Genomic DNA, 12063 nt, shown 5'->3' on the forward strand with positions numbered 1-12063 from the left:
GACGCGAAAAAAATCGCCCTGGACGGCATGTTAAAGGTGCGGCTAGAGATGCTCTAAGCAGTACAAAAACATGGTCGTGGAGTACTCACCGTGTTCTTGCAGGCAGGGAGGCGTTGTCATGGTCATTGTGATGGTGACAGAGCAGGCGGTGGTGATCCAGATGCAGATCCAGCTCTTCCGGATCCATATCCAGCTCCTCTCGCAGCTCCCGCTCCTAACGACACAGATCCAGCCGCCTCACTGAACAGATGGAATTCCTCCTGCCGGAAAATAAAAATGCAATCTTGACACAAGAGGAAGAGGGCGGCAAATAAAAATGCAATCTTGACACAAGAGGAAGAGCGACATGGGCCATGGAGAGGCGGGTACAACGCGAGAGGAAGAGGTCGGCGGCAACACAGCCGAGGTAGAGGCAGCGACGATGCGGCGACCCAAGCATCAGAGGCGAGCTAGGGATTGAGAAGAGGGGAACAAGAGACCGAGAGAGTGGTGTGGCGCCTAGGGGTATAACGTAAAAGTGAAAAAAAAAACATTGCGTGCCTGATTTTGTACATGGACGTGAAAAACGTCTTATATCAGTGTATACAAGTGAACTGAGCAGTAGTATACATCCCATTGTAGGTGTATATATATTCAGAACTTTTTAAAACTTGAAAATTATGATTTTATAATTTTCAAATTCCAGTCTACATGTAGCCCGAGATCCAAAAGCAATTTCCGCTCCAAGATGCCTAAGTTCCACAACAGGAGCCAGTGTTATGTTTCCCCTCACGTGATTCACTTCTATGCTGGTCGTATTAAATTATACACAGTTCTAGAATGGTTGCATAAGCTTGTCACAACTCACAATATCACTTGTCCATGTCTTGCACCAATTCCTCAAATGATGGAAGATAGAATCAATTCATTCTTCTGGTGTGCTTGTTGGAAGTAATGTTAATCCTCTCATCTCGCAGCATGTTCATGCTGGGAGCCAGCAGTCTAGTGTACCGATCAAAATAAAGAAGTTGCTTCATGAGAAGAGCGAATTCCCTAGGAAATTTCAGCCCATATGACTCGCTAACCCTTACCTGGGAGATGCAATAACAAAAAAAGTTAGCTTAGTTTATTTTGTTCTCCAAGAAAAATACATCCTGCTTAGGATTCAAATCTGCAACTTGATACTCAATTATTAAACATGTGCATCTCAGAATGGCATCTTTTATCCCGCTTAAAGAGGACATTAATAAAAGGATAGAACAATATATTTCGGAAAGCCAAAAGGAAGGAGCCCATACCTACCTTAGCAGTGTTTTTTTTTGGGGGGGGAGAAACCACCAGGAGCGCTGCCTTTTCATATTAGACGAATAGAAGGTTTTTGTACAGAAATGTGATGAGATTGTGAAGGGATTCATCAGGACTCCAAAAACATGAGGAAAAACGTGTGCGTCTAACCGATACCCTTGCCCTTGCGTGGCCAAATGCCATGTGACGCTGTTTTATGACCTTGAAGGCCAGCGCGGCGACCTCCCGGAGGGTTAGGCGGATCCCATTAAAAGTGTGATGGTTCTTTCCTTCCAGATGTTTCAAATCGTCTAGAAAAGTCTCCCACTGCGGCGCCTCTTAAACTCTTTCGGTGCAGCTTCAATCATGGTCTCCACCAATCTGAGACCCCCTGAGTTGTGCCCTGCACGGTAGTAGCCTGGATGATCTCACCAGTCCAAGTTTGAACGTTGCTCCAGACAGCCTGGGAAAAGGGGCAGTCAAAGGCATCCTGGACGTGTTTGGCACGGCTTCTGGGCTCCAGGTGAACTACACCAAGAGTTCTGCCAATGTTCTTCACGGCGATGACTCTGACGCGGGGCTGATTGAGCTGCTTGGGTGCCCCGTCGCGACGCTGCCGATCACCTATCTAGGCATCCTGCTCACCACCCGTCGCCCCTCCGCGGCCCAGCTGCAACCCTTGTCGACACGGTGGCGGGCCGGCTTCCTACCTGGAAGGCATGGCTGATGAACAAGGCCGGACGGCTGGCGCTTGTCAAGTCGGTGCTCAGCGTGATCCCAATTCACCAATTGCTCGCGCTCGCACCCCCCAAGAAAACCCTGAAGCAACTTGAGAAGATTCAGCGTGGTTTTCTTTGGGCCAGCCGCGCGGACACCCACGGTGGACACTGTCATGTGAATTGGCGCCGGGTCTGCCGCCCGCTCGAATATGGCGGCCTAGGTGTCCGGGATCTCGAGCGCACGGGGCCCACGCTCCGGCTCCGTTGGCTATGGCTTGCGCGTACGGTCACTGATCGTGCATGGCAGGGGCTGGACCTGCAGTTTTCGTTGGAAGAGCGCACGCTCTTTCACGCTTCCACGACCATGGCCATTGGGGACGGCACGACCGCCCTCTTCTGGGAGGACCGCTGGCTCGGCGGCCAGTCCGTCCGCGAGCTAGCGCCCATGCTCTTTCAGTGCATCCCCAAGCATCACCGGAAATCGAGAACGGTGGCGAAGGCCTTGACCGGCAACAGCTGGGCGCGCGACATCCATGGGCTGCTCGGCCTTCCCGAGATTGGACAGTACCTGAAGCTTTGGCACCTTGTGCAGCATGTTGAGCTATCCAACGAGCCGGACAAGCTGCTCTGGAGCTGGACCGCCAACGGCGTGTACACTGCTCAGTCCTGCTACCGGGCAACCTTCCAGGGAGCGACAGGCTGCCACTCCTGGAAGCTCATTTGGAGGAGCTGGGCACCGCCAAGAGTGAAATTTTTCCATTGGCTGGCATGCCAAGATCGCTGTTGGACCGCAGAGCGGCTTGCACGCCGTGGCCTGCAGCACCACCCGCGATGTCTTCTATGCGACCAAGAGCCGGAGACGATCAGACACTTGATGCTCGCGTGCCCCTTCACTAGGCATACATGGCATGAGATCCTATCTTGGCTGCGCTTACCGGCGCCGACGCCCGAGCATGACTGACTCGCTCATGGACTGGTGGCTGCGCGCTAAGGAATCCACACCGCCAGCGCTCCGCAAGGCACTGAAATCCGTGGCGCTTTTGGTGCCGTGGATGATCTGGAAGCATAGGAACGCGTGCGTTTTTGACCATGTGAGCCCATCGCTCAATGAGCTTGTTGACAGGATCAAGGACGAGGCCCGATGTTGGGCAAAGGCCGGGGCTCAAGGTCTCAGGGTCATTTTGCCATCATCATGGGATGTCCACTGATCATCTGACAACTGTGTAAACCTGCCTCCTAGGAGGATGTAAATTCCCTATCTTTCCAATGCAATGAAACGCAAAGGCCATTTGCGTTTTCTCGAAAAAAAGGGGCAGTCTTTGCAGAGATGCATGGCAGTCTCAGGAGCACGCAGACATAGCTTGCAGATCGGGTCGTGCGGCCACCCATGGATGGCAAGCATGTCGGAAATGAGGATTCTACCGTGAAGAACGAGACAGGAGAAGAAATTGCATTTTGGCTCAGCATGCGCCAACCAGATCTTTTGTGGACAGGAACTGGGGTGAGATCCGTGGAATTGAACAGCATAGGCGGAGGCCGGAGAGTAACGCCGCTGGAAGTCCATTTCCAGGAGATGATGTCATCCCGATCAGGGTCAAGGTTCGTGCGAGCCAACAAAGTCCAAAGAATGACAAACTCGTATAGCTGGGAAAGGGTGTGCATGCGTGCTACAGCTCGAATTCAGTTATCATCCTGAAGCCCCTTCATAACTGACCTTTGCTTCCTAGTGGCGCTTCTGTACAGCTCGGGGGCATAAGACTTGAGCGGACCTTTGCCGCTCCAGTTGTCATGCCAGAACAGTCTTTGCGCCATTTCCAATTGTGATAGTGGTCGATGCCTACAAAAATCCATGCCTGAATCATCAAATGGCAAGGTGGAGCGCACCCACGGCCGCTTGGGATTGGTCCGAACCAAGGCCATCTCATCCTCAGCGCCTGACCAAATTTCTCCAGACCAGCAAGGCCAAGGCGGCCAAGCGATTTCGAGCGACAGACCATGGGCTAGTTGACCAGCCCATCCGGCGTGTTATCGATGTCATCGTGCCAGTTGAAATTGCGCCCGATCTTGTTGAGTTCGTGGTTTGGACTTAGCAGTTTGGAGTGCGAAACAGAGGATCTTAACCCATCTTGAACTGCAGTCCAAAAGATAAGAATCGCCTACTGATCGAGTTTCAAAAGAAATAGAACAACAATACATATACAGATCTGCGTATCTCCCTAACTACTGACTATAGCGGAAATTGTCTCACAACAAGGAATACTAGCAGCGGGAGGAATGACATTTCATATAACTCTACTTGAACATTTTGTTTGTAGTTCTACATTGTGTTCTCTAGATAGGATCAGAAAATCAAGAAGCTCACCAGATCAAGAAAGAGTGCATTCATCTGCCTCTCGTCTACAACAACATTAGCAGATACAGCTGCAGCATCAGAACTTCTTGCAGCTGCCACTATAATTTCAGTATCCAACTCCTGCTTCACAAAAAAAAAAATGCATGAGTATTGTGCACCATAAAATAAACTAGTACAATAGGATGTCAAGTACTTAAGAAATACTACAAGGCTAGCCACATTAGTTGCTCCACATAAGCTACCTAAATCCAAATTGAGCTGCCACAAGTATTCAGGCCAGGTCTGCTCTGGCATAGAGTTTTATACTTTTGGGACTTCGGCAGAATGTTTCTTCATTAAAGCACACCATCCACAATCAATAAGGCTGATCAAGCCTTTCGAATATCAAATCAAGTATCCTTCTGTTGATGATAAAAAGAAGTATCCTTGTGCCCATCAGTAGATATTACCTGTAGCGATGAGAATATATTTTGCAAGTCCTTTGCAAAGGAGTCAACATCTATATCATTCCCTGTAGCACCCATTTCGGAAAGGGCCGATGCCATAGCATTGTAATCCTCAGTTGCGAAAGAAGCCAAAAAGATCTCCATAGCAGCCCAAGTCCTTGGGGATATTCGACCAACAATTCCTGTTAAGTATATTAACTAATATTATTATACTTTGCTGACAAGATGTTATGGCTAAATGCTAATGAGTAAGTAAAGACTCTTATCATAAATTCCAATGAGAACATAATGCCCGCTAAATGGCAATAGTAAGATCACTGTAGGAGGAACTTAAGTCTTAAACATACCAAAATCGATAAATCCAACACGTCCATCACGAAGCAACCATAGGTTTCCTGCATGCACATCCGCATGGAAGGATTCACATGAGATCAAGCTTCCAAACCTACACATTAAGTGGATCTATCAATATGCTTACACCAAGATTTGACTACTACTACCTCCGTCCGGGTATACAGGTCCGCCCGACCGAAACGCAGGTACCAAGACAAAATTGTATCGTGGTGAGTTATAAAAAGAAGTTGATTGCAAGACCACTGCTGGCCGAATGCACCAATGAGAGAGAAACTCAGGCCCACTCAAATTGGGCATGCACGGGCTGATGCATCAATAGGCCAACGTTTCAGCATGCAGCCTCGCCCCTCGCGCTCGCATGCAGCCTCGCCTCTCGTGCGAATTAAATTCTCCCAATAAGCGAACGAGCACCAACAGACACTAGCGAAAAAGCAGGGCATTGATTATAATCGGCCTTGTAATTGTGGTACACACGTGGAGTGCCCAGCGGACGTATAACCCCGGACGGAGATAGTACCACATAATTATCCAAATCAATTGTTATACCAGAAGATAAACTGAGGCAGCTGGTGGAAGTGAAACATACCAGACATTGAGGGCAGTGACTAAAGTCAACTCAGGATCAGGAACAAGAGACCTTATAGAATCAAGATCGGTGAGTGGAACACCATACAATCTTTCCATAGTTAAGACACGCTTTGTGCTACAGTGCTGATACACAAATGGAGATTTGGCCTGCCTATCAAATCCCATTGCTTCGATGTATCTCTGGAAAGCCTCCATATTTACAGCTTCCTTTCTAAAATCAACTTCCTCAAGCATTGATTCATTTATGTCCTTGATGATAGCTACCTAAGAAAAGAATATATAGAGCATCATTTTATTTTTTTTGCAGTGCATCTCAGAATTGAGTAATATATACTTCCAGTTTGCATTATCTAACTCAACGGCATCACAGAATGTTGACCTCCAAAAATACAGGAACATGTCTAAGATGTTTTCACAAAGCTATCTGTTATTTTGACATGCTTGAACCACAAAATACTATGGTGTAAGAGTTATTTGCAGAATCAAATTCTTTCTGGACACAAATTTACTGCAACTTTCTCGGAAAAAAAGAACTCGTTGTAATATTCTGATTAATGGCAGTACTCTGAATTTGTTGATGTAACGTGTATTGTTTTTGTTTGATATACCTAAATGCAATCACTCTATCGCAGTGACCAATTCACTCTCGTACCAATCTACATCATTGTATCTTGGCTTGGCCTTCTCAAAACAAAACAAGCATATGCTCATAGGAGCAAGTTTGTTCATTGGCAAGTTTTTTGCAAGCTGCATAATCAAACCAAAAACCAAATAAATATACTACACACGAAGCCTTAAAAAGGACATAAACTTCAGTTTTAGTGGAAGGGACAACATAAGCAGAGACAGACATGGAACTATGCTCACAGATAAGTAGAGTAATTCTTATCAGAACAAGAGTTTCATGAATTTATAATTAGTTTTTTCCAAAAAATTATATGATTAGGTATAAAGCAAGTAATTCATGAAAGGTTTTCAATTGATTTCGGCTATCATCAATGGTTAGTAAGTTTGATCCATAATAAGCTATTTACATAAACAAAAGAAAACATCGGAGAAAATTAGAATATACAATGAGTATGTAATATGGTATGATTATTTTGCAACTGATTTCAGCAACAGGAATGGCATTGTGACTAGAATAAACTACAAAGGGTTGAATGAATCCATGTGTGCTCATCTTTGTTAGTGTTATTATCAGTTATGCTTGTATGATTAGTTACATGCCACCAAATGCATCAGAAAACAAACAATATTAATGAGTCTACACTGTGTGGGTTGTCTCCTTTTTAAAATGTACGAAGAGCATTTATATTTTCATTCATACCAAGATTTACAGAAATAAGAGAAGAAGAATAAAACGAGCAACAACCTTCGAGAAGTCATTTAGCCACTCCCCACCAACCCCAAGGAGAGCTTGGATCCCTTGCGCCATCCTAAAGGCACCTCGAGGCCCTGTGCTAATCGACGTCTGGAGAAGATCCTCTACTAATTTCGGCAATTCACCAGCTCTATCTGCAATTGGACAAAAATTGGAAACCTCCAAGGTAAGTTTTTCAGACAATAGCAAACTGAACTCCACACATTCAACCCATGTCCATGTATTACTCCATCACCAAATTGCCCTTAGTACCCCTTATCCACCTCACACATAGTCACCAACATCACACCAAAACTACAACCATCCCCAGAGCCACACAACATATCTATGTCCATTTTCGTATCACTCGTATGGAAAATACCTGGCCATTTCTGCATGGAATGAAATATTCAGAGTCACAGACGCCGCGATTAGTAGTCATTAAATTACCTTGGAGTCGACTAGAGAAGTCTTGTGGCTGGGAGGAGTAGCGCGCGAAAACCCTAACCCCGACCCGGACCCGTCGTCTCCAATCCCGTCCGGCCCCGAGCGCGCCCACCCTCAGCGAACCTCCCCCACCGGCTGGAACCTGCCACAAGCCAATAAACCCCCGAATTAGTTCGAGACGGATTTCGTTACGCAACTGAACCCAAAACTGAGATGGGGGGCGAGAGGTTGGGCAGCCGACCTGAGGGAGTCGGTGGTGGTGGAGGAGGAGACGGGAGCGAGAAGCGGCGCCCACGACCGCCGTCGCTGCCATCAATGGATGGGTGGGTCGCCGGCGAGGGGGACGAACTAGACAAGCGTACGCGCGTGAGGTGTGAAGTGTGATGAAGCGTGGGGCACGGCGTGCGTTTGCTGGCCTTCAACGGGGTGTATGGGAGAAGGGTGCGATACGTGTAGCTCGTAGGTTCTTTAGCTCAAAATAAATGATACGGAGTAGCGAAAATCCAAATCTGAGCCCGAGCTCATCTGCACCTGCGCTCACCAAAAAAATCAAAATAAATACTAAAAAAATTCAAAAAATTCCGAAAAAAATTGGGGTGGTGAACAATTTGATGCGTGAGGTGCGCCCTAATTTTCAAAACATTTGGACTTATGTGAAGCTCAAAAAAGACAAATCGGAGGTCTGTAAAAATGTGTACTGTTCATATACTGTTTTGGTCTGATTTGTCTTTTTTGCTGAGAGCTGCACATAAGTCCAAATGTTTTGAAAATTGGGGCGCACCTCACGCATCAAATTGTCCACCACCTCAATTTTTTTCGGAATTTTTTGAATTTTTCTGAATTTTTTACGAATTTTTTTTTGAACGGGTGCAGATGCACCCGGGCACCGAAACGCCGCACTCTACGGAGTAGTTCTTTTTTTCAAAGGGAAAATTGGTAGGTTCTTACGGCATTTTCAAGCCGCTCACCACAAATATTTTTCCGCATCTGTCCACGCACAGGGATAAGACACAGGTGCAGAAGGCCGTCATCTAATACTATCATGTATACGTCCATCAGAAAAAGGCAATTTTAAATTCAAATTTAGTTTGATCAACACAGTGCACCGGATCACATGTCCGATCACAACCAAAAAGAGGCAAGTATGCTTACCTTTTACATAGACGAATTCAAAAGAATGACGGTTCGGCAGTCCGTGCAATTTTTTACCTATTGGATCGGCAATCCCAGCCATTTGCTCCCGATCAAGGTGTCATCGCCGCCGCATAGACAGCCTCCGCGTCCATCTCCGCCGCCTCCTCATTGTCCGCTGCCGCCAACTGATCTTTATGCCACTGCAACATCTGGTAGCGGACGGATTGCGCGATCATTCTTGCGTTGGCATCCAAAGAGTCCACATTCAAGGTCAACATCTTGGCGTCCTCCTCATTGGCGGCGATCTTCACCTTATTTTCCTCAAACACAGCCTTCCTCTCTTCGATCATGGTCCTCCTCTCTTCGAGCTTGACCTTCTTGTTTGTCGTCTCCATCAACAATTTGAGCCTCTCTAACTTTTTCTCCTCCTTGAGGTCCTAGTGCTTCACACATCTCTCCTCCTTCTTCAACAAGATGTCCTCGAACCTCTCCGCCAGCTTGGGCGCCACACCTTCTCGCTTCACCCTCTCCTTCTACCACTTCTTCCCCCGTAAAAATCTGCTAACCTTCTTCGGCGGTTCTTGGGTTGGGTCTGTAGGGCCATCGATTTCTTCCTCGTTGGCTTAGGCGGCGGTCTTGGCTATGAAAAGGTTTCACTTCAGTTGCGCATTCAACTTCAACCAATAATGCACGACGATGAAGTTTTTCTTATCCAAGTTCTTGTACACCAAACAAACACGAGAAGGCTACAAAACAATGCATATTCAGCTATTCATCAACAAAACTAAGCATATCCGGCTAGTGAGCAACAAAATAATGCATGTCCGACTAGTCATAAACAAAACTAAGCATATCGGGCTAGTGAGCGACAAAACAATGCATGTCCGGATAGTGATCAACAAAACTAAGAATATCCGGCTAATGAGCAACAAAATAATGCATGTCCGGCTAGTGATCAACTTACTTGCTCGGTGATCCGTGCACCTCTAGGCCACCGTGCGATGAGATGCTTCAAGTGTCCGCAATACTTGGATATGGCCTCTTAGATGACCATTGATGGTTGAGAGACTTCCATTTACGGTTGCGGATGACCGCGTAAGAGTAGTGCGTGAAATACTTGTGTTCATGGAACCATATGTGAATGTTCTTCCAAAATGTTGTGCCCTTTTGCTCCGTGCCATGGAGAGGATCGAAGCTAGTGGCCAACCATGCATCACACAACAACTCGTCCTCACTCATGTTGAAGCTTTCTCCTCTACCCTTCTTCTTTGGATCACCATTTGTATCATCCGGCTCATCGTCCTTCCCCTCCTCCTCCTCCTCCTCCGCCTTCGGCCGCTACTTTTTGGTGGCCCAATGTTGTCGTTGTTGTTGTTTTTGTTGTTGTTGTTGTTGTTGTTTTTGTTGTTGTTGTTGTTGTTGTTGTTTTTGTTGTTGTTGTTGTTGTTGTTGTTGTTGTTGTGTGCCCACCCTGGTCTGAGTGTAGGACTATGATAGCTCTATATTTTATGCATTTTTAGAGCTCATTTGTTGCATGTTCTCTTCATATATCATGTCACATTGAACCAAATAGTCATCCATTATGTATGATTACCGGTTTTTGCACTTATCATTGTGAGAATTGCACATTTAACATTTTATTTGGTTTTTATTAGTTTTCTTTATTTTCTTGTGTCTATAGGTGTTTTGGGGCAACCTAGTGAAGGAAATATGCCCTAGAGGCAATAATAAAGTTATTATTTATTTCCTTATTTCATGATAAATGTTTATTATTCATGCTAGAATTGTATTAACCGGAAACATAATACATGTGTGAATACATAGACAAACATAGTGTCACTAGTATGCCTCTACTTGACTAGCTCGTGAATCAAAGATGGTTAAGTTTCCTAGCAATGGACAAAAGAGTTGTCATTTGATTAACGAGATCACATCATTAGGAGAATGATGTGATTGACTTGACCCATTCCGTTAGCTTAGCACACGATCGTTTAGTATGTTGCTACTGCTTTCTTCATGACTTATACATGTTCCTGTGACTATGAGATTATGCAACTCCCGTTTACCAGAGGAACACTTTGTGTGCTACCAAACGTCACAACGTAACTGGGTGATTATAAAGGTGCTCTACAGGTGTCTCCGAAGGTACATGTTGGGTTGGCATATTTCGAGATTAGGTTTTGTCACTCCGATTGTCGGAGAGGTATCTTTGGGCCCTCTCGGTAATACACATCACTTAAGCCTTGCAAGCATTGCAACTAATGAGTTAGTTGTGGGATGATGTATTACGGAACGAGTAAAGAGACTTGCCGGTAACGAGATTGAACTAGGTATTGGATACCGACGATCGAATCTCGGGCAAGTAACATACCGATGACAAAGGGAACAACGTATATTGTTATGCGGTTTGACCGATAAAGATCTTCGTAGAATATGTATGAGCCAATATGAACATCCAGGTTCCACTATTGGTTATTGACCGGAAACAGTTATAGGTCATGTCTACATAGTTCTCGAACCCGTAGGGTCCGCACGCTTAAGGTTTCGATGACAGTTATATTATGAGTTTATGAGTTTTGATGTACCGAAGGAGTTCTGAGTCCCGGATGAGATCGGGGACATGACGAGGAGTCTCGAAATGCTCGAGACATAAAGATCGATATATTGGACGACTATATTCGGAGTTCGGAAAGGTTCCGAGTGATTCGGGTATTTTTCGGAGTACCGAAGAGTTACGGGAATTCGCCGGGGAGTATATGGGCCTTATTGGGCCATACGGGAATAGAGGAGAGAGGCCAAAAGGAAGGAGGCATGCGCCCCCCCTCTGGTCCGAATTGGACAAGGGGTGCAGCCCCCCTTTCCTTCTTCCTCTCCCCCTCTTTCCCCTTCTCCTACTCCAACAAGGGAGGTGGAATCCTACTAGGACTAGGGAGTCCTAGTAGGACTCCACACTTGGCGCGCCCCCTCCTAGGGCTGGCCTCCTCCCCCCTTTCTCCTTTATATACGGGGGCAGGGGGGCACCCCATGGCACACAAGTTGATCTACGGATCGTTCCTTAGCCGTGTGCGGTGCCCCCCTCCATCATATTCCACCTCGGTCATATCGTCGTGGAGTTTAGGCGAAGCCCTGCGCCGGTGGAGCATCATCATCGTCACCACGCCGTCGTGCTGACGGAACTCATCCCCGACACTTTACTGGATCGGAGTCCGGGGATCGTCATCGAGCTGAACGTGTGCTGAACTCGGAGGTGCCGTACGTTCGGTACTTGGATCGGTTGGATCGTGAAGACGTACTAGTACATCAACCGCGTTGTCATAACGCTTCCGCTTATGGTCTATGAGGGTACGTGGACAATACTCTCCCCTCTCGTTGCTATGCATCACCATGATCTTGCGTGTG

At 46.5% G+C, this 12063-nt stretch overlaps 1 protein-coding gene across 1 annotated transcript; it reads right to left on the reverse strand.

The window, feature by feature from the left end:
- Positions 1–583: 583 nt before the first annotated feature.
- Positions 584–7959, reverse strand: LOC119336782 (uncharacterized aarF domain-containing protein kinase At5g05200, chloroplastic-like). Its single transcript, XM_037608858.1, has 8 exons — positions 7772–7959; positions 7534–7672; positions 7096–7238; positions 5722–5987; positions 5129–5226; positions 4785–4963; positions 4345–4455; positions 584–1070 (listed from the first exon to the last, which is right to left on the reverse strand). The coding sequence occupies exons 1-8, from the start codon at positions 7841–7843 to the stop codon at positions 900–902; spliced, it is 1179 nt and encodes a 392-aa protein (XP_037464755.1). The 5' UTR covers positions 7844–7959; the 3' UTR covers positions 584–899.
- Between the last annotated feature and the right edge of the window lie 4104 nt (positions 7960–12063).

The sequence above is a fragment of the Triticum dicoccoides genome, chromosome 7B, assembly GCF_002162155.2.
Source record: "Triticum dicoccoides isolate Atlit2015 ecotype Zavitan chromosome 7B, WEW_v2.0, whole genome shotgun sequence".
Lineage (NCBI taxonomy): Eukaryota > Viridiplantae > Streptophyta > Magnoliopsida > Poales > Poaceae > Triticum > Triticum dicoccoides.

What these genes read in the sequence shown, in the direction of transcription:
- LOC119336782 (XM_037608858.1), bottom strand. Translation starts at nt 7,843, where the DNA reads ATGGCAGCGACGGCGGTCGTGGGCGCCGCTTCTCGCTCCCGTCTCCTC. An exon ending in GGCTAAATGACTTCTCGAAG is followed by an intron (nt 5,988 to 7,095) that starts GTTGTTGCTCGT and finishes TTCTTTTCTTAG; the next exon opens with GTAGCTATCATCAAGGACAT. An exon ending in ATATATTCTCATCGCTACAG is followed by an intron (nt 4,456 to 4,784) that starts GTAATATCTACT and finishes TTTGTGAAGCAG; the next exon opens with GAGTTGGATACTGAAATTAT.